We start from the raw sequence: 21,295 nt of genomic DNA on the forward strand, positions 1-21,295 counted from the left end.
GGGAAAGCTGGGATGTGAACAAAAAGAGCAGGGAGTGTCCTGAATAAAAGTCTTGGATCGTGCCCTTCATTCAGTGCAGCACCACAGTGGGCACTGGATTTGCCACGTGTCCATGAAAAATGCAGACTGTTTGTCACCAGACTAATTTTGAAAATATAAATGAGTTTCCCTTGCTGTGCACCAATTAATTTTTGTTTATGTATTGGGAACAAAGCATGTCTAACCCTCACAGGTGCCACTGTGAAAGGTAGGAAGGGTCAGAATAGGGGTTATAGAAGCAGCCCTAATTAGCTCTGTTTGCATATTCATTAGGCAGCTGCAGAGGGCTGGTGGTGTTCCACAGTCTGTGCAACCTGTGCATTACCCTGTGCACAAGAAGATGCTAAATAGGCTTGTTAAATTAATCCATGGCTTGCAGTCTGTCTGTACCCATCCTGTTACAGATAATTATCAGTGACATGTTTATTTCTGAGCCTCTTTGAATGCCTCATTGATGATTTTTTTAAACAAGCAATTTGTATGCTAAGCCTAGGGTTAACTTTGATTTGCCTGACCTGGTGCTGTGAAATCAGAACAAGCAGAGGAGCCCCAGTGTGACACCTCAGGGCAGCACCGATGTCACGGGGGCTCAGCTGGGATGGAGGGGAGATGTTCAGCCTCCGTGAGGGGCTCTGCCATGCCCTGCACAGCCTGGCATGGTTGGCATCCTCAAATCCCTCTTTCCTTAGAGCTGACAAAGCCCTGCACACCCCTTAGCATGTGGTCCTTGGAAATGGAGTCAGTAACAGAGGGGCTGCAGTTTCAGCCTGGATGGTCAGGATTTGAGTGTGGGAATCCGTGGCCCCAGTGCCTCATTTTTTGGGTTATCCCAAAATGAGTTTCAGCCTGGAGTTTCAGGGTTCCTGGGTTTGAGTGTGGGACTCTCTGGCCCCAGTGCCTCATTTCCTGGGTCATCCCCAGATGTTGTCTTGGGCACCAAGTGTGGGGAGAAGGCAGCAAAGTGCCAGAGGAGGTGCAGCAGTGGTGGGGTTGGCAGAGCCAGGTGAGGCTGCAGCAGTCCCTGAGAGGGAGAATGGAGGCTGGGCTGTCCAGGGCAGGGAGAGCTGCTTGGCAGGGCTGGGACAAGAGCTGGGAACCAGAGTTGGGAACAAGAGCTGGGAACAAGAGCTCCTCTCAGGCTGAAGCTGGGGTGAAAGCAAGCCCTGCATGCTGTCCAGTCTCCAGCAGATGAAACCTTTAAATCAAATCACAGAATCCCAGAATGGTTTGGGTTGGAGGGGATGCTAAAGATTATCCAGTTCTGCTCCCCTGCCATGGCAGGGACACCTCCCACTGTCCCAGGTGCTCCAGCCTGACCTTGGGCACTGCCAGGCATCCAGGGGCAGCCACAGCTGCTCTGGGCACCCTGTGCCAGGGCTGTCCACCCTGCCAGGGAACAATTCCTCCCCAATATCTCATCTAACCCTGCCCTTCTTCAGCGTAAGGCCATTCCCTGTGTCCTGTCCCTCCATCCCCAGCCCCTCTCCAGCTCTCCTGGAGCCCCTTTAGGCTCTGGAAGGGGCTTTAGCTTTCCCCGAAGTGTTCTCACCCCAAACCCAGCTTCCACTTGGGGCTATTTTAGACTTTAGAACTCATTACTGGTACTTTCAGGTTAATGACTGCTTTCAGTGCCTGCATTTGCCTCGCTAGCTGAAATGCTAAATTGCTTAATTTGCTTTATTAATTTCTAAGGAAACAGAATTAGTTTTTGAAGCACAGGATCTCGGGTAGGCTCACTCAGGCTAAAGCTCCCCTGGGTTTCCCAAGTGGGCTTTAACTGCCCTCATTTAAAGACAGAGAAGTTAAATCTGTGTCTGATGGTGCTCAGTTCTGCTTCTAGTAGGACAAGAATGGACACCCAAGAGTGCAATTTATCTTTTCTAAATATAAACAAATGAGACTCCTCTGAATTCCGAGGTGTTCCTGTCCTGCCCATGATTCCAGGAGGGGTGGTTCTTTTCTTTGCAAGTAGACTGCAGCTTTGAAAATTCACATTATTTACCTGAGCAAGCCAAACCTCTGCCAGCTGCCCTACAGACCTCTGTCCAAAATCTTCTCTAATAAAATAAGAGTCACAGACAGAGGGAGTACATTTGGCTTGCTATAAAAAATCTCTGGTTGTCTGTGTTTCTCCACAGTATTTTGCCTCAGGCTCTCAGATATGAAGCTTAAGATTATTAAACTCACAGGCAGAGCCAAGGAAGAGAGAATGGAATTGAAAATTTCTGCCGAAGCTGTGCAGATTTGAATTTTGGAGGGTTTTTATTTTACTTTATTACCTTCACCTTCCCTTTGTCCTTCTTGCTGGCAAAATGTCCAGTGCAAGGTTGTGCTGCTGCTGTGGTGGTGCTTGAAAGAAAGAAGCAAAGGTCTTGTCTCGGATGTGGGTTTGCATTTCTGAAATATTTGTAGTAGAGTGCAAAACCAGCCCCCCTGAGTCCTGGGTGTCGCTGCCCCGGGGCTGTTCCAGCCCCTCTGTGGGTGTTTAGGGCAGAGATCACCTCCTCCATCCCACCCACCCCACAGTGCCCAGGCTGCCCACAGAGGGACTCGGTGCTGGGGGTAATTTTGGGGTTAATTTTGGAAGTACCCAAATAATGCAGCTCCTGCCCTTCCCTGGCTGCTCAAGGGCCATCTGTCATCCTGGTTTAATGAGTCCTTAAACACAGGGTGCAGCCCGTGTTTGGCACATGCCACTGACTTCTGTTCTGAAATGAATTTGGGCAGTTTCTGTGAAGCTTTCTGTGCAGCGAGTGTGTGGTTAAACGTGCTGACAGTGCTAATGTGGGATGTGACATGCAGCTGGAATGCCTGCTTGCTAACTTATCATTTGTTTGTTTGCAATGAACAGCCCGAATCACCCAAACCCGTGAAACACCAGGCAAGTGGTTTTTTTTTAATGCTTTTCAAGTTATGTAGGAGAACTGATGTATATTCTGCAATTTGTGCTGATAATGTGGGAAACCTTGAAGGAACACAAAGCTAATAGAGAATTTTGGGAGTATTTAACTGGCTTTGAGAGAGGGAAGAGTGAGCAGCTCATGAGTTTCTCAGCATTGCAAAGCATCTTAACCACTTTTGAGCCCTGAAATGAAAAGTTTGCCCTCTCTCCAGCCACCCTCCTCCAAAATACTTTGTGTATATTGGGTAATGTGCTGCTGAGAGAGTGCAGAACAAATTTTAAATATTAAACAAAGCACTAAATAAAAGATTTGATTAATGGAAGCTACAAAGTTCTTTTAATTGTTTTGCCTGAATATTTGTATAGCTTTCCAAATCACCAACGAGAGCTTTGATCTCAAGTGTGAAAGGCCTGGCAGAACCAAAAGCCTTCTGAAATCAAGAATTTCCCCAGACTTTGCAGGAGAGGTGGTGTGAACAGAGAGGGATCCTGAGCTGATGTTTGCTGCTGGGAGCTCCGGCTGCTCCCAGTGCTCGTGCTGGAGCTGCTGGGCAGATCCCGGAGCCCATCCCAGCCCTGCTCTGCCTGATCCCCCTTTTCTGGCTGGGAGAAGGAGCTGCAGTGCTCCAGGAGCCTGAAGGAGGCTGAGGTGGAAGCTGAGGGCAGGGATAAACAATTGCTGCCACAAGATAAGTGCCCCACTCTGCCCCGAGCTGGTGAGCGCTGCCTTTGTGCTGGGCACAGCTTTTCAACAAAGCTGGCCAGGCTGGGAGCAGCCAGGGACACTGGAGCAGCTCCCTGGCTTAATCCAGCTGGGTGAATTCCCCCTTTACACTGATGAGTGCAGTGTAACTGCAGTGCAAAGGGAAATGGTAAAGGAACCTCCCAGTGGATCTATTGGGAGCAAAAAGCAATCCCTGGGAGTGTGTGGTGCCTGTTAGACCTCTGCCACCCAGCTGTGTGTCTGAGCCCCTGCTCCCATTTCCAGGAGCTGCAGGCATTCCTAGTGTTCCACTCAACCCTCCCTCCTTGCACAGTTCAAAGAGTTTTACTAAAATATTTGTCAAGTCCAAAAATAGACGGAGTGGTGTCTGGTTTAACCCTCCTTTTGCTGTGAGCTGCCATGCCACGGTTGACATAAAACGTGTGCTGGTGAACATTTTAACTGTGGCCTTGGCAAAAGCTAATCCCGAGCTGTTGGCACTGCACAAGGCATGGAATCATTAACATCTGTGTCTCAATGTAATTTGGAACTCCAGAGTGGATCCCTGTCGGATGTGAGTAGCATGGAGCCTCCCCCAAAGCCTCCCGCTGGGCTGCTGGCTGTTCTGGAGCTGAGACAATCCCCTGGCCTTGCCTTCGTGGTGCCTGCATGAGCTGTTGCATGACCTCACTTCTCCCACAGTTCCCACTCTGCTTTTTCCAAGTTCTGGGGAGATGCCTGTGCAGGAGCTGTGCCCGGAGGCCAGGCTGAACTCTGCAGTTCAGTGTCTGTGCAGAACACTCAGCTCTTCACAAAGAGGGCTGCTTTTGGCTGGAAGCAGCCCCTGGAGAGAGGGAAACTCCCAAATCAGGAGCCTTTTTCTGCAGTGAGGGCTGTGCTTTCCTTGGTGACAGCTGTGACCAGTCCATGTGTGCAGCACCTCATTCCCGTGGCTGTCACCCACAGCTGGGCATCCCCTGCTCCCTGCAGCTCCTCAGGAGCTGCTGAGCCCTTCCAGGCAGGGCACTGGGGTAAATGTGTTTATCCCACTCTCTGCTGCTTGGTTCCAGGTTTGCTCCAGCCCAGTTTATTCCAGCATGCCCGTGCCACGGAGCCCTCGCTGTGCACTCAGGGCGTTTCTTGCCCAAAATGTTCCAGAGCTGGAGATGCCAGCTGTGCCACAGCCCTGCCCTAGCTGGGCACGCTGGGGTTTATCCCAGCAGCAGGGAGCAGGGAATGCTTCCCTGGGCCTTGCTGTGCCCTCAGGGGCTGGGAGAGGGGAGGGGAGGTGGGAGCATTCCCAGGCTCTGAGGCTTTTACCTGGGAAATGTGGAGAATGTCAGCTGCAGACAGCACAGAGTGCCTATGACAGACATCCAGGTTCTCTCCAATTGCAGTTTTTTGTCAGTTTAGAAGTGCCTTGAAGCTGTCACCTTGGCAGCCCTGCAGTGGCACTGCTGGGTCTGCTCTGGACCAAGACTCACATTTATTCCTTCTGCATTTATTCCTTCTTGACTTAAATTTAGGGAATGTGTAGTCCCAAAGGGAGCACATTTGGAACTAAGCAACTTCTGAGCAGATAACTTGAGGTCACGTAAAAGAAGGAACAGCCATTTATTTCCAGGAGTGTTTAAAATATATTTCAATATACAAATAAAACTCTTTTAGGTGTTAAGTAGTGAATTTTAAAAATTCCTGTCTAAGAATTGACCCCGTGTGGAAGCCTTAAGAGACTTAATGCTTCCTGTTCTTTGATGCTTGGTCTGGGGCCTTTATTCACCAAGGCTATAAATAATTGGAAAAAGCAGGTTCATGAACACAAACGTCAGATTGGAGACTACATTCCAGACAGCTTTGCTTGATTTTTTTCCCCTAAACCATCCTTCAGAGCAAGAAGACAATATATTTTCCTGTGTACATTTGTGCCTCCTGGGCTCTTGGAAGCAGCACAGACCTTTTTTGTTACCAGACCTCCTCATGGACCAAACTTGTAAAAGCTGTTGTGCAATTTCCTTGAGATAAGTACTTCAAACTCTAAACTCATTGGCCAGAGCTGACAGAAACATTTAACAAATGCATTAAGCACCCTGAGCAATGCTGGCTGGGTTGAGCAATTTGAAAACAGTGTTTGTAATTGGTGTTTCTGGGTTGTGCTGTGCTGGTGTGGCCAGGTCAGAGGTGATGCAATGAGCCGAGTTTCAGTCTGGCTGACTGAAGGGGAGTTTCACTCACCTGAAAGTAAGTTGGCAAATAGGTGTTTCTGAGTTTGAAAATAGGTGTTCTGAGATAGCTGTACTGTCAGCACAAAGTTTAAATCTAAAACCTTAAATCAGTTCAATTGTTTTCTTCCCATAAGCACTCAAAGGTCTGTGCCTGATTTCATTAGCCCTAAATGTGATTTTTTTTCCGCCATATTCAGTGATTTTCAACATCCATCGAGTCCTATCTGGTCCCTGCTCTATTTGTGTGTGTCTCTGTGTGTGTATTGATAAACAAACCGTGCCCAGAAAAACAGCACCCAAAATGCAGCCACGTTCACCCTGGATGGAGGAAACTGCAGGTTTGGGAGTGCAGGGAAGGATGAGGATCCCTTCTGGTGGTGGTGGCACTGCCACGGCGGGGAGGCAGAGTGCCTGACCCTGCAGGTGCTGTGTGACAAATCCAGTGTTTTTCTGTCTGTGTGCTTTGCAGGGGGAGCTGGAGAGGCAGCTTCTGCAGGCCAACCCCATCCTGGAATCCTTCGGCAACGCGAAGACGGTGAAGAACGACAACTCCTCCCGCTTTGTGAGTGCCCCTGTCCCTGCAGAGCTGCTCAGGCAGTGCTGCTGCTGCTCAGGCAGTGCTGCTGCTGCTGCTCAGGCACTGTGCTGCTGCTCAGGCACTGTGCTGCTGCTGCTCAGGCACTGTGCTGCTGCTCAGGCACTGTGCTGCTGCTCAGGCAGTGCTGCTGCTGCTGCTCAGGCACTGTGCTGCTGCTGCTCAGGCACTGTGCTGCTGCTCAGGCACTGTGCTGCTGCTCAGGCAGTGCTGCTGCTGCTGCTCAGGCACTGTGCTGCTGCTGCTCAGGCAGTGCTGCTGCTGCTCAGGCACTGTGCTGCTGCTGCTCAGGCAGTGCTGCTGCTGCTGCTCAGGCACTGTGCTGCTGCTCAGGCACTGTGCTGCTGCTGCTCAGGCACTGTGCTGCTGCTCAGGCAGTGCTGCTGCTGCTCAGGCAGTGCTGCTGCTGCTGCTCAGGCAGTGCTGCTGCTGCTCAGGCAGTGCTGCTGCTGCAGGCATCACCCTGCTAGCTGTCCTCTCACTGGCAGCAGAATATTTCTCTGTTCCCTTCCTCCATGAATCCAGCTTCCCTTTCCATGCCTTCTGCATTTCTGGGCTCACTGAAGACACCTCCTCATTTTATCCTAACTCCAGCCATGCCTGAGCAGTTCATAATCTAACAAATATAGCTGTGCTGGGGAGCTGAGCTGGGGCTAGAGTGCACAAATGCTGCTGGCTTGCTGTCAGGTGGGAGGATTGGCATCCCCAGGAGGCTGCAGCCTCCCTGGGCATAGCTGGGACTTCATCCAGTGATTGGATTGGGGAGAGCATCCCAAATTTCTGCAACTGGCAATGCCTGCAGCCTCCCTGGGCATAGCTGGGACTTCATCCAGTGATTGGATTGGGGAGAGCATCCCAAATTTCTGCAACTGGCAATGCCTGCAGCCTTCCTGGGCATAACAGGGACTTCAGCCAGTGATTGGATTGGGGAGAACATCCTGAATTTCTGCAAAAACTTGCATATAAAGCCCCATGTAAATGTTCTGATTTGCTGCAGGGAAGTCAAAAAGCCACAGTGTGACTTAGCCCAGGTGTCAGGCACTGCTGTAGCTGCTCCTTGTTTTTGTTGGGTCCCTGCCTGCTGTTCTCAGTGTTTTGGTGGCTGATAACCACTTCTGATGGCTTCCATTGTTTTAAAAATTGTGGTGGAGCTCAGGGTGAATAAATAGCTTTTTACCACTTCTTAGAACTTCCTTTCCTTTGAAGGAAAAAAAAAAAAGCCATCTCTTATTTCAGGGGGAAGATGTTTTTAGTACAACTTCAAAAGTGTGCAGGAGGTATTAAATCTTTTTGCTTGTGAGAACAGCACTAAAATTTACAGAACAAATGAAAGATTTCTTGTCTGTCTTTGACATTTCAACAGTTGCTTGGATTTATAATGCATGAACTCAACTCCATGATAAGAACTCTGGAAAAGTGTATGACTAAATCCATCAGCCCTTCAGCTGAGAAGGGAGAGCACAGTTTTGTGGAAATTCAGCTTTTTTCATTTTACAGCCCTGTTATTTAGAATGTTTCCTGATGCTTATAGAAGCTGGGTACAGGATTTATAACATCAACAGGTTTCACTGCACAATGGCTCTACTTTGTTACCTGTCTTGGATCCATCAGAGACTGTGCTAATTTAATGGGAATACTTCTTTCCCTAAAAGATGTTAGCATCTGGTTTGTGTTATTTTGAGCTCTGCATTGCCATCATGAACATAATCACTCTGATGGCTCCAGCTCTGTTTTCATAAAGGAGCAAGTATAATTCATTCCAGATGGTCTCATCTCATGCAGAAAAAAAATCATCTTTAACAGCCATTTTAAAACCTGACTTGAAAAATCTCTGTCCTCCCACGAAGCGAGAGGTGCTGGTGCTCAGCCACGCAGGTTTGACAGCCTTCCCTGCTCCTGATAACTCAAAGAAGCCCAGTGGCCATGGATTTTATTTTCCCCCCTTTTTTCTTCTACCAAAGGCAGTTCTCTGGTGTTCCAGGGGGTAAATCTCTGGTTTGTACTGGACAGGAGAGCGGGCGTCATGGATTGGAGAGAACATCCTGAATTTCTGCAAAAACTTCTGGGTTTCTGTGGCAGCACTGAATGCTGCCCTCTGATATGGCTTTCCCAAAGCCCTGGGCTCAGTGCTGTGATGGTGGCAATAGAATTCAGCCCTTGGCTGAGCTGGAGAGAGGCCAGGAAGCCTTTTGGAAAAGGAAGGAGAAATCTTCTGGGCCAGGCAGCACGCGAGAGTCAGGAGCTGAGCCCCTTCAGGCACCAGAAAATGCTGCAGGAATGTGCACACCTGGGATGTCAGCATTGCTGCCCACCTCAGCCAGAGTGTTTGCCCAGGGAAATCTGAGCACCACGTTCAGAGGAGTTTGGATTCCCAATAAATCTGCACTGGGAGTTCCCCAGTCTTTGGAGTGTGTTGCGTGCTCCATTGCAATGATGGCTGAACCCCTGGAAGGGGAAAGGTTTCCTCTGAGCTTGGGAAATCCTTGATCCATGAATGCATTTGGATTGTGTTTGGTGTGGACAGCATTGTCTTAATTAAAAAAAAAAAAAAAGTAATGATGAAAAACTCTTCTTTTCTTTGCAGGGCAAATTCATCAGGATTAACTTCGATGTCACTGGTTACATCGTTGGGGCCAACATTGAGACCTGTATCCTTTTTCCTGCCACATTCTGGCTAAATGCAGCTTCCCTGCTTTGTTTTGCTTTTAACCCTAGAATTCACTGGAATGCAGTGAAAGGTTGCCACACTTGGACATTCCTTTGCCAGCATCCATCTCTCCCTTTGTTTCAAAACAACTGATCAAATATCACGGATTCAGCAGCTTCCGTTTGCTCAGAAATCCTAAACTCCCAAATTCCACTCTCTGAAACATGCAGGGTTTTCAGACTGGCCTCAAACCCAGGGTGTGTTAGAAAGGGAAACCATGTAAAATGTGCTTGCTCTGGGAACATTTCTGAGAATCCCCCTGAAAACGCCTTCCTGAGGAGCAGCTGAGCCTGGAGAGGGATGCTCCTGATCCAGGCCAGAGCTCAGCTCTTCTTGGTACCATGGAGGGTCAGTAACACTAGGCCTTCTATTATACTTCATTAATTATAATTAATACCAAAGTGAATTCAGTTTTAGCTCTAAGAGTTGTTCTTATTGATGAGTGTAAAGCCAAGTAAAAATACTGGCACTGAAAGCCTTTCCCTGAAGTTGTTTTCTCTGTGCTAAAAATGTATTGTGTAATTTTGAGTTTTCTGGGAGAATAGCAGTGGAGTGGTCATAAAAGGATGAAGTTGAGAATCTTGGTAAACAACATTAAGTGAACACTGATCATAAACAATGCTGTAGTTAAGTTTCCATTTGGTTCCTGTGTTTTGAAACTGCTTGATTTGAACATTAAATGTTTGGAATTGTCAGAAAATGTGATTTCCCAATAAGGCTGGGAAAGATCTATAGTTATTCAAAATATGCTGCAATGATAAGTGGTTTTTTTTCATTCACCATAGCACAGGAATGAAGGCAGCCTTTAAAAAAGTCCAGATGAGTTGTTTTGCCCAGAGCTTTGTGAAAACAGGAGAATTTAACTCTTGGAGAATTTCTTCTTCATCACAGGATCTCATCTTTGCCACTGTCATTTCAGATCCCTGTCCTACATTTGCTTTACAATATGGGGTATCAAGAAGTACAAAAATTAAATAAGATTACAGCTCATGGCAGCTAATCAGGCACTACCTGCTGCAGAAATTGAATCTGGGAGCTGTTTAAAGGCAGTGTGGATTGTTGTGGAGAAATGCAATGCTTGGAAGGAGTGACAAATGCACTTTGGATAATAAAGGACTCCTGAGTTCAGCAGCTGCTGCGTTTTTGGGATTAGGAGTTCAGCTCTGACCTCAATAGAAGTGCTAGAGAAGGATGGGAGCTCCCCATGACCAAAAGTGCAGCTGATCCATGGCAGGTAGTGGTGGCTGCAGGGATACAGGGAAAGCTGCCAAGGGATGGGAGTGTAGAAATGCCAAGGGTTTGTGAGATGAACAGCAGGTTTCTACCAGTCTGAGCTGGACATCTCTTACCTAGTCACTAGAAGTTCATGTTGGACCCAGTCCAGTCACAGAATCCCAGGCTGGTTTGGGGTGGAAGGGACCTCAGTGCCAGCCCTGCCATGGCAGGGACACCTCCCACTGCCCCAGGCTGCTCCAGCCCTGTCCAGCCTGGCCGTGGCACTGCCAGGGATCCAGGGGCAGCCACAGCTGCTCTGGCATTGCTCCTACAACTCCCTTTGGTCTCAGGCCGATTCCATAGCCTGCTTTGGAGTCTGTGTGTGTTTGGAAGCAGGGATTGCAGGTGGCCCTTGACTGCAGGTGATGCCAGACTTGCTGGAGAAGTCCCGAGCCGTCCGTCAGGCCAAGGACGAGCGGACGTTCCACATCTTCTACCAGCTGCTGGCTGGAGCAGGAGAGCACCTCAAGTGTAAGCTGGGATGGCCATTTGAAACCTCTTGGGTGCTGCACTGGTTGTTTCAGGGCTGCAGGGTGGGTTTGAGTTGTTCTTTGGCCGTGAATGGTGAGTTTTAAAAGGAGAGGCCAGGTAGCTTTGCCCTGAAATCACTGCTGTGTTTTACCAGATGTGCTGGGCAGCCACTCTGGCATTCCAAGCCCGTGTCTCCTCACTGCCAAGGCCCAGTTTGGGCAGGCTCTGGCTGGGAATTCCTGGATTGGAGCTGCACAGTTCCCAGCTGGGAACAACCAGCCCCATCTCCTCCAGCCTACAGAGAAATTTAACCCAGCCTGATGAAACCCTGGGGCTCTCTTCAGGCCATTGCAGTGCTGGGGTGTTTATCTCAACCCTGTCTGGGGCTTCTTTCCCCTCCTTGGGAATTCCTGGTAGGTTGTGATAAGTGAAGCTCATAAAGATACAGACTCCAGGGAACTGGTGCACTCCTCCTGTAGGAGATAAGCTGGTGCTCAGCATCCTTGATGGGATCATCAATCCCCACCTGCTTTTCTGCCTGGGTCTGTTACCTTTTAGTACAGATTTCCTTCTGGGATATTCCAGATGAGGATTTGAGATGCTGCTGGACCTGGGTAATGTTCTGTGTGCTGTTTAATGCATTGGGGAGCTCATGGAGGTTGCTGCAGGGAGAGAGTCTGAGTCTGCCCTCAGCCTGGGAGGTGCACTGGTATTTTTAGGGTTTCAGAAACAGCTGTCCTGGCTTGTAGACATCTCTGAGGAACTGATTTCCTAAAGCAGAGCTGGGGAATTGAGTGAGAACAGAGCACGGGTGGGTGTGAACAGCATTTCTGAGCTTATTTTTCTGTCTCTTCCCCCATCACAGCTGACCTGCTGCTCGAAGGATTTAACAATTACAGATTTTTATCTAATGGCTACATCCCCATCCCTGGGCAACAAGACAAGGACAACTTCCAGGAGACGATGGAAGCCATGCATATCATGGGCTTTTCACACGATGAGATCTTGTGTAAGTTATGGAGCCTCTGGAATTTTCAGTGTCCTTTTCCCTTTTATACACACGCACACACACACAGAGCTAATTGAATGGCACCAAATTTAATGTTGCTTCAGTGTCTTTGACAGCCTGAAGGAAATGTTTGCTTAACTCCAACTGGAGTTGAATTCAAGCCCTTTGCCCAAAAAGCACAGTACAAACTGTATTTTGTCCCTGAACTTCTCCTTGGAATGTGGAAGGAAAATGACACAAGAAACAGGAGAATTTGTTCAGCTGAGCCATGAAACTCATGCACATGTCTCTTGTTATCACAGCAATGCTGAAAGTGGTGTCCTCAGTGCTGCAGTTTGGAAACATTTCCTTTAAGAAGGAGAGGAACACGGATCAGGCGTCCATGCCAGAGAACACTGGTGAGTTCCCATGTCTGGGGCTGTCCTTGGCCTTGTGCTGAGTTCCTGCCCTTTGGCCAGTGCACTTCTAGCCAAGCTCCGAGCAGTGCTGAGCATCCTTGGGAGTGCTCTGGGCCCAAATGAGGCCAGGCCTGGGCTGATGGCACCAGCAGGCAATTCCTGAACCTCTCCCCTTCCACCTCCTGCTGCAGACAAATGCAAGTGTCCATCAGGGGAATTGATGCTGTTTGCATTGCTGCTAAGCTTTGAACAAGTATTTTGGTTGTAATCTTGTTTATTGCTCTCTCCAAAGATTTAAGCCCTAGGAAGAAGTTCATGCTTAAATCAGTTTGTTTTCTTTGGTTGCTGAGAGCAGTTTTGCTGCCAATGATAAGAGCCCTGGAGCCAAGCACAACTTCCATGGTGCAGTGGCTGAAGACAGGAATGCTGCATTGAGAGCAGCCTGATTTCTGGAGTGTCCTGGCAGCAGGGCTGACACTGAATTTATCAGTGCCTGCAATGCAATCAGCATTTTGAAAGATATATCTCTTCCCCCACCCAAAAAAAAAAAAGAAAAAAAAAACTGCTGAGAGGCACATTTGAGGTTTTTATTGAAGGATGCAGTGACAGCCTTTGAAATGTTCTCATGAAGGACAGGGGGAAGCACCATTCCCAGGAGCTGCTGCACATAGACAGCTCAGGGTCTTGTCTGCTCTCATTCTGCAGCTGTCCCAAATTCCTGAGCACCTGGGTCACTTGCAATGCTCAAAATTGTCCTTTCAGGGGGCAGAACCCAGCTGGGGGTTAAAGGTCAGTAGTTACTGACCTGGCTTTTGGCCCTTTCTGTGTTGCAGTGAGATGGGTGAAGGCTCAGTTTTTTGGGGTGTTTCCTGCTGGTTTAGGAAGCCCACGTGGGTCATTGTCCATGTGGAAAAATAGAGATGCTTCTTGGCTGTCCTGACTTTAGTTGCATTACCATTGGTTTTTAGACATCAATTCTGAATTACAACACTGGCTATAAACGTATTGATACTCTTGGATATTTATAGTGCTGGATACAAAATTCTGACTTCTAAAGCCAAAAGGATGAAAAGCTCAGGTCACAATTAAAGCATATTTTTGTCCTCTTGTATTTAAGAATTTAGTATAAGTTATTGCATCTTTCTGAAGAAATTGAGTGTAACTGATCTCTCTATTCTTGTCACATCTCATTGTGAGGGGTTTCCCTGCATCCTCTGGAGAAATCAGTGTGTCCTGGCAGAACAGGCAGGTGCTGGCTCTGTGCATGGAAGGAGTTTGTGTGGGCACTGGAGATGGGAACCCATTCAATGAACACGGCAAGCAAATTCTCCCCTAGAGATGGGAAATGTAGATAAACAAATCCTGGCTTCAGGTACAGATAGCAGAGCAGCCACAGAGCCTTTGTGGCCTAGGAGGATGGAGGAGCTGTGCTTGGAGAATCATTTCATGCTCACCAGATTGGGAAGGGCCCTTTCAGCTGAGAGGGCAGAAGTTCAAAGCAATCCCATAAAGTTCATGTTCACCTCTGATAGGAGCTCCTTGGTATCTTGGCTTTATAATTAATTCAGAATTTTCTCTCCAAACCCCAGCAGCAATAAAATATGGGTCAGGACAGACAGGGTTTTCTCAGTCACACCTTTTAGATGGTCCTTTCTCATCACAAACAAACAAGGAGGTGCCCCTGCCTGTGCAGGGGGTGGAACTGGGTGATATTTAGGGTCCCTTCCTCCACAAACCATCCTGTGATCCTCAGATGAAGGATGCTGATTTTAAAGTGCAGGAGGAACCCAGCTGAGGTAGGGTGGCCCAGCCCTGCCCTGGGATGTGACAGTTTGCACTTGGAATTGGGCTCATTTTCAGGAGTGCTGGCTGCAGCCTCCTGCAGTGGCTCAGCAATGCCATGCTTAGGATCACACCTGCTGGGCTTTTTTGGTGTTATTCTCACCTGAAGCACAGTTCGTTACTGACTGGAAAGGCTGGGACAATCAATTCTGTGTCCCTGGTTTGTGCAAGGGGCTGAGTGTGGTATTTGGGATACTCTGGGACCCTCCTTCCTTGCACTGCAGGATCCTTTACAGTATCCCGTGGCAACTTAATATTTTCAAGTTCCTGTTTTATTTGTTTGTTTGTTTTAAAGATCCTGAGAGCACTTCCTACTTGGCCCCTGAGGTTGTGGGCTTTATCTGATGAATATTTGTATGCTCAGAGCCCAGAAATGCTCCTGTTTGTAGCTCCAGTGAGGAAGTGCTCAGTTTGTGACACTCCCCTGATTTCACTGCTCGTGTGTCAGGTCATGAACCCTTCTAGTGAACATATGGCCAGACAGAGAATCTCAACATTAAACAGCAATAATAGTTTTTTTTTAATAGTAAAGAAAGAAATAATGCAGCAGAAACTCTGATGTATTAGTATGAACATCTGTTTTCCAATGCTGTTTTGAAAAACAGCTTTTTATTTTCATTTTGACAGTACAAGGAACTATCAGATGATAAAGATAAGGGGCCAAGTGTTTACTGGGTGGTGTGGAGAGCTTCCTGCTAAAGGGCAACACTTCCCTGCACCTAAAAATACCTTTGGTGTCACTGTCATTTTTAGAAGTGTGCAATCACAGCCACCCAAGCTCCTGGGCCTCGTGTTCAGGGGAAGGGATGATGCAGCAGGAGTGGGTAATGCACTATTTAAATAATGGATGACACCAGGAGGGTTCTGCTGCTGAAGTGCACTGCTGCCTGTGCTGGTGTTCTGTGTAAAACACTTGGAGCCCCACACTGGTTTGGGTTCAAGATGATCCCAGGGACACCTCCCTGTCCCAGGCTGCTCCAAGGGGTCCAGCCTGGCCTGGGCACTGCCAGGCCTGGGGGGTCCTCAGCTCCTGGACAAGGTGGCACATCCCTGCTTTGTGCTGGCACAGCTGCCTGCCCTGAGCCAGATTTTCAGGCACCTTTGGGATGATGGATTTGGTGTGTGATGTCCCCACAGTGCCCGTTTTTCCTGGGGATGAGAAAGGGATGTGTTCCCTTTTAAAGCAGCTGAATAAGCCCTTGTGCCTGAGCTGTTAATGAGCTGCCACCTGGTGAATCCAGCGTTTCCTGCTCCCCGGGGATATCCAGCTGTGTCCCTCTGCAGAGCTCTGCCAGCCCTGGGACACTGCCCCCGGGGCTGGGCCCTGTCCTGGGCACTGGTGCAGCTCTTGAGATGCCACAGGAGCTGCTCCCAGGTGTCGGGGCAGGGTCTGAGTGCTCCCTCCCTGTGTCCCTCTGTCCCCGTGTCCCCATGTCCCTCTGTCCCCGTGTCCCTCTGTCCCCGTGTCCCCGTGTCCCTCTGTCCCCGTGTCCCTCTGTCCCGTGTCCCTCTGTCCCTCTGTCCCTGTCCCGTGTCCCCGCAGTCGCACAGAAGCTCTGCCACCTGCTGGGAATGAACGTCATGGAGTTCACCCGTGCCATCCTCACCCCCCGCATCAAGGTGGGCAGGGACTACGTGCAGAAGGCCCAGACCAAAGAGCAGGTGAGCTTTAAAAGGTGCTTTTTAAACCCTGAGGGAAGCTGCCTCATCCTCAATTAGCTCCTAATGCAGAAAATTGGCTTTGAGTGTTTGCTGCTCTGTTAAAGCTTTACTGTCTTTATGAAAATGTTCTTATATGGTAAAAATCATTTGTAGAATAGAAGAAACCTCTCCCTATCCTTGACTTTCTCCTGGTTTCATCCTTTCATGTTGTGACATTATCAAACACTTGGAGACCTTTTGTATTTGTGAAACAGTTTAGAAAGAAATTTTTCTTAACATTGATCAAATCTAAACTGTTCCTACTGCTTGTTTTCATTCCTCGCTGGTATTAACTCCATCCAGCTTCTTCCTTTGCCGAGTTATTTGTGTTAACATCCACGTCGGTGTCCTTTTGATGGCTTTTCCAGGGGAAATAAATGTTCCTGTTTGGGTTTGCAGGCGGACTTTGCAGTGGAAGCTTTGGCAAAGGCCACCTACGAGCGCCTGTTCCGCTGGCTCGTGCACCGCATCAACAAAGCCCTGGACAGGACCAAGCGCCAGGGAGCCTCTTTCATTGGCATCCTGGACATTGCTGGCTTTGAAATCTTCGAGGTACGTGGGGATATTCCTGCTCAGGTGTCCTTTGCCCTGTGCTGTGGGCTCAGGACACGCTGCAGGGGCACTGAAGGCAGCCAGGTTACACGTGGCGTTGGTTTGGGGTGTACAAAGGCTTCGGCAGCCCAAAATTACAGTGCCAAAAAGTCATAATTTAATCTTTAATACTTCTTTTATGTGTGATAGTTGTTCCTAGTATGATTTATGTTATGGAGATTTGTAGTATTGCTTTCCAGCTTTCCTTACGTTATATTTGAACTTTGCAAAGTTTTGGAGAATTTCCTTATAAAGTCAAATTTCTGACTCCCAGATCTGTGGTGTCTTGTCACTGAGTCATTCTTGAACACTGATGTTATTCTCGTAGCTGAACTCCTTTGAGCAGCTCTGCATTAACTACACCAACGAGAAGCTGCAGCAGTTGTTCAACCACACCATGTTTATCCTGGAGCAAGAGGAGTATCAGCGAGAGGGGATCGAGTGGAACTTCATTGATTTTGGCCTGGATCTGCAGCCTTGCATTGACTTAATTGAAAGACCTGTAAGTTTGCACATGAATAATGCTCTGAGGAGGAGAGCTTGGAGTGCTGAGTGGCTTTTGCTGCCTGCAAATGAGACGTTTCTTGTGGAGCTGTCATTAAAAGGGAATTAACTGGAATGCTGAAGTTCAAATCTAAAACACCGTGTATTGTTAATAAAAGGATTTGTCCAGAGGGGATTTTGCCCTTATGTCAGTGTAAAACACTGAGCTCAAGATATGAAGCTGCTATTTTTATATCTTTTTCCCTGGTACTAATGAAGTCATTAATCCTGTCAGTGTCATTAAACTGTGCCATTGTGGTGCAGGAGCTTTGGGACTCAGGTAGAAAGTTTTTCCAAGGCTTGTGGTAGACTTCCTTCATTGGAAGGAAGCAGAATAGCAAAATTCCTGAAGCTTTGAGTAGAGGAGAGTTTCCCCTCAGAAAATTGCCTTGCAAATAGGAAAACAGGATATTAAAAGTATTTTAGTCACTCTGGTTTTTAACATCCTCCTCTGGCTGCTGGATTTATGGGAGCTGAAGAGCAGGAGGAGCAGATGGGGAGAACAGAGACTCCTGAAATTTTGTTCTTTCCATCTCAGAACCTTTTAAATGAAACCTGGGCCTCTGCAGGTGCTCCTCCCTACCTGCCTGTGTGCATGCTGGGGTGCAGGTGAGCTCCTAGTGCTGCTGTACATCCTGACCAGCAGAGGAGCTGCATTCCTGCTTTCCTGTGGGAAAAGGGAAATCTTGTTTCAGTTACCAAAGGTCTGCACTCTGTGTGTGGAACTGAGAAAGTTCTGCCTCCTTGGAAGGTAAAATCTCTTAGCTGGAATTAGGCTTGAAGCATTTTGGACTACACTTATTGTGGTGTTCAGAGGTGCACTGGAAATATTAAACTCTGAAATATATAAAAACATGAACACATTATCAAACTGCTTTTCAGGCAAATCCTCCTGGTGTGTTGGCATTGCTGGATGAAGAATGCTGGTTCCCTAAAGCTACTGACAAGACATTTGTGGAGAAATTGGTCCAAGAGCAAGGAACTCATTCTAAGTTCCAAAAGCCAAGACAACTAAAAGACAAAGCAGACTTCTGCATTATTCACTATGCAGGGAAGGTAAGGGCTCCACAGTAAATTCTTGTTTGGAAAGGTTGGTTTGGGGAGAGTACTCTGCTTTCCTTCCAAAGCCTGGATGCAGAATTAGATGATTTTTGCCTTGGTTGAAGCAGGACCATGCTGGGCTACAGAGATTTTGTTGGACTTAGGGAGTTTTAGGGCTCCCTGTGTTGGGATAAAGCCCTGGTTGGTATCAATGATTTTTTGCTGCTGAGCTGGGATTTATTTTGAAACCACAGGTTTGGCCCTTTAAAGATAAGAACTTTGTTTTCTGTGTAGAACCAAGTGTTTAAATGTAAATATTGTAGAGAAATTTTCAAAAATTATGCTGCAGCACATCCTTAATTTACTCTCCAGGAATTTAGATGAAGTGATTGGTGTCTGTCCTAGAGCTGCTTTTCCTTCACAGTGAAACCTTATTTTGACAACAAACTGGGCAGCAAATAAACATCCAGCTGTCAGTAAGAAAGAAGTAGATTGCTGAATTTTGAAGAAAACTCCCATTATAACAAACTTATGGCACTTTGAACTGTCCTAAGGAGGCTCAGCAAGTGTGAGCAGCCAGGGCTGGCCTGGCCAGGCAGGGCTGGATCTGAGCTTGGAGCTCTTTTCCAGCCTTTGTGATTCTGGGCACTGGCGCTGAGGGGGGAACACCTCTGATGTTTGATGCTGGGGAATAGAAACCTGCAGCTGGATTTGCTCTGAGCCTTGCCCTTGGCTGCCCTGCAGGTGGACTACAAGGCAGATGAGTGGCTGATGAAGAACATGGACCCCCTGAACGACAACGTGGCCACGCTCCTGCACCAGTCCTCAGACAAATTCGTGGCTGAGCTTTGGAAGGATGGTAAGGGAGCTCTGAGCACAGATTGTTGGTCATTTCACCTTGCTGGATGAGTTGTTTGGGTTTTTTTTTTATGCCCGTTCCTTCCTCACCCTCCACTTCTCTGTTATAAATATCTACAGCATTTTCTCTCTTACTTAGTGCCCAAAGGACACCAAGGAAGCCGAGTTGCACCTCTGTCCCTTGCACATGTACCATTTCTGAGTAGCTGCTTCTCATGTTCATTACTGGAACTGATACTCACTAATTACTTGTTTGTGTCCAATTTCATATGGAATCTTGTCCAAAACTCTTGGCTGGGACTTGCTGCAGTGGAGTCCTGAGTGTGAGCAGCTGGGGTGGTTCTTGCTGTTGTTAAAACTGTAAACTTTGTGAGCACCAGCAGTTATTCCCTGTGCAGTGGTGGGTGGTACTCTGGAAATCCACATCTCCTCAAATGAATTGCAGTAACAGCTGTAGCAGTGCTGGGATACTGCACATTAAAATCAAATCCTGTTTTAATTGCTGCTCAGCCAGGTTACCTGCCCATCACCTGAAAGTATTTATCAGTACTTGCACCAAATGATTCCGAAAAGCAGAAATAGCCACATAAATACTTAGCAGGGACTTACCTATTCTGCTTTTTAACATCACAGTCTACTGATTAGAGTATATTTCCATGTGAAAGGATACAAACCCTGTGGTTTGTTACTAGATGAGGAAATAAAACTTGTGACTTAGGTGGTGCTGGAGGTTAATGCTGAGTTTCCCTCTTTGGGCAGCCACAGAGAGCAGCTTTAAGAAATCTGTAAAGAACTTTTTGGTTGGGGATCTGTCCTTTTCCCTTGGAGGACACACACAGAGCAATTGTGTTTTGGTCCAAATCCTCAAACCCTGTTCCCACAGACCATTGAAATGTGCATGGAATATGTTGTGGCCTAACTGCTTTTGTAGCACAGTGAAGTGTGTTTGCAATTGATGAACCTGTTGTTTTTACTAACTCAAGTGTTTTGTGTATCTGCTCTTCTGTCTTTGTGTTTCTGCTGTTTCTCTGCCTTAGAGATTCAGAATATTCAGAGAGCCTGTTTCTATGACAATATGTCTGGTCTTCATGAGCCACCAGGTGAATGGATATAAAACACTAGGCCTACTAAAGGCAGGGCTGTTGTACCTCCAGGAGAACCATTTTTGCTCGTAGGCTTGCATGAACTTCTCATTTCATGCTGAATTTAGGTAAAACCCCCCCAGCCCCCCTGGGGCCCCCGGTGCATTCCTGTCCAGCTGCTGCTGCACACACACAAAGCATCTCCAGTTTTGCATTGCAGATGAAAAGGTTTGTGGCTTCCTGGTTCCATGAGGAGATGTAGAATTGCCTCTAAGTGACAATTCTGGTAGCTGCAAGCAAGAGAATGCAAAAGCTTTGGAACACTATCAAGCTTCTTTCTGCAGTCCAACATTGACAAAACTCTGGGATGTTTTAGGATGTGTCCTTTTGGGAGGAGAGCTCAAGAATGTTTTGAAGTACCAGGATGAGTGCTGCAGTTTTAGTGGGGCTAGAAAGTGAAGTAAACTTCTTCCAGCCTTGTTGGAATTGTTCTTTTATTTAAAAGCCTATTAATTTTAATATTTGTATAAGCTGCAGATGGTTTTTTGGGGTATTGAGAAATCAAGAAATGCACTTGGAATGTCTTTGAAGACACTTGAGATATTTAGGTCAACTTCCTCATCCATCTTGGATTCATCTCCCCAAGTTTAGATACACATGGATGTGAAGGTTGTGCCCTCAGATTTTGGGTTTATCTTTCACCACTCCTGATACATCCCATCCCTGAGGACACCAGGGGTGTTCCCAAAGGAATTCCTGCAGATCCAGGGGCTCCAGCCAGGGGTGATGGTCCAGTCATGCAGTTCATGCTTTAAACCTATAGGCAGAGCTTACATTTAACTCCAATCATCCTGTTTGAAATATAAATCACCCTCCTAGGGCTGGAGCACAGAGGGGAGCAACACAAAACTCTGCAGGACCAGATCTGTTTGCTAAATTGTAGGAAGTACACGGTGGAAAAAGCTGAGTGGTCACAGTCCTTAGTGGGGCCTGGTGGGTGCAGGTTTCTAATATGGACAATAATTTAATTCTCTATAAAACTGACTCCCTGCAGTCTCTATCCCATGTCTGATTTGGGACTGAATTCTGCTTCAAAACAAATATTTGGGATGTGACCTTATAAACACCTTACCACCTACTTATTTCTCCAACTTTAAGAAGTTTAATTCTTGTGTTCAAAACCCTGTGGAGGATCTAGGCTCTGCTCTACACACAAAACTTACAACTGATTATTCAAATTTGCTGCCCTGTTTTTCTCTGCTTTTAACTACCTTTTTTTTTTTTTTTAATAACCTTTGACGAGTTGAATATTAGGA

General features: G+C 47.4%; 1 protein-coding gene across 4 annotated transcripts in view; it reads left to right on the forward strand.

Moving 5' to 3' along the window:
* The window catches only part of MYH10 (myosin heavy chain 10), an 81,239-nt gene that overhangs the window by 37,249 nt on the left and 22,695 nt on the right, over positions 1–21,295 (forward strand). The window contains exons 6-17 of one of the 4 annotated variants that reach the window (XM_077787316.1): positions 2,891–2,920; positions 6,336–6,428; positions 9,046–9,109; positions 10,816–10,914; positions 11,780–11,923; positions 12,226–12,321; positions 15,707–15,825; positions 16,264–16,416; positions 16,784–16,957; positions 17,881–18,054; positions 18,784–18,898; positions 19,935–19,997. In XM_077787316.1, coding sequence (XP_077643442.1) covers positions 2,891–2,920; positions 6,336–6,428; positions 9,046–9,109; positions 10,816–10,914; positions 11,780–11,923; positions 12,226–12,321; positions 15,707–15,825; positions 16,264–16,416; positions 16,784–16,957; positions 17,881–18,054; positions 18,784–18,898; positions 19,935–19,997 — 1,324 coding nt within the window. The remainder of the gene's footprint in view (positions 1–2,890; positions 2,921–6,335; positions 6,429–9,045; positions 9,110–10,815; positions 10,915–11,779; positions 11,924–12,225; positions 12,322–15,706; positions 15,826–16,263; positions 16,417–16,783; positions 16,958–17,880; positions 18,055–18,783; positions 18,899–19,934; positions 19,998–21,295) is intronic. The other 3 variants (XM_077787318.1, XM_077787317.1, XM_077787319.1) reach the window with 3 other exon arrangements.

Source organism: Lonchura striata, chromosome 19 (assembly GCF_046129695.1).
Source record: "Lonchura striata isolate bLonStr1 chromosome 19, bLonStr1.mat, whole genome shotgun sequence".
Lineage (NCBI taxonomy): Eukaryota > Metazoa > Chordata > Aves > Passeriformes > Estrildidae > Lonchura > Lonchura striata.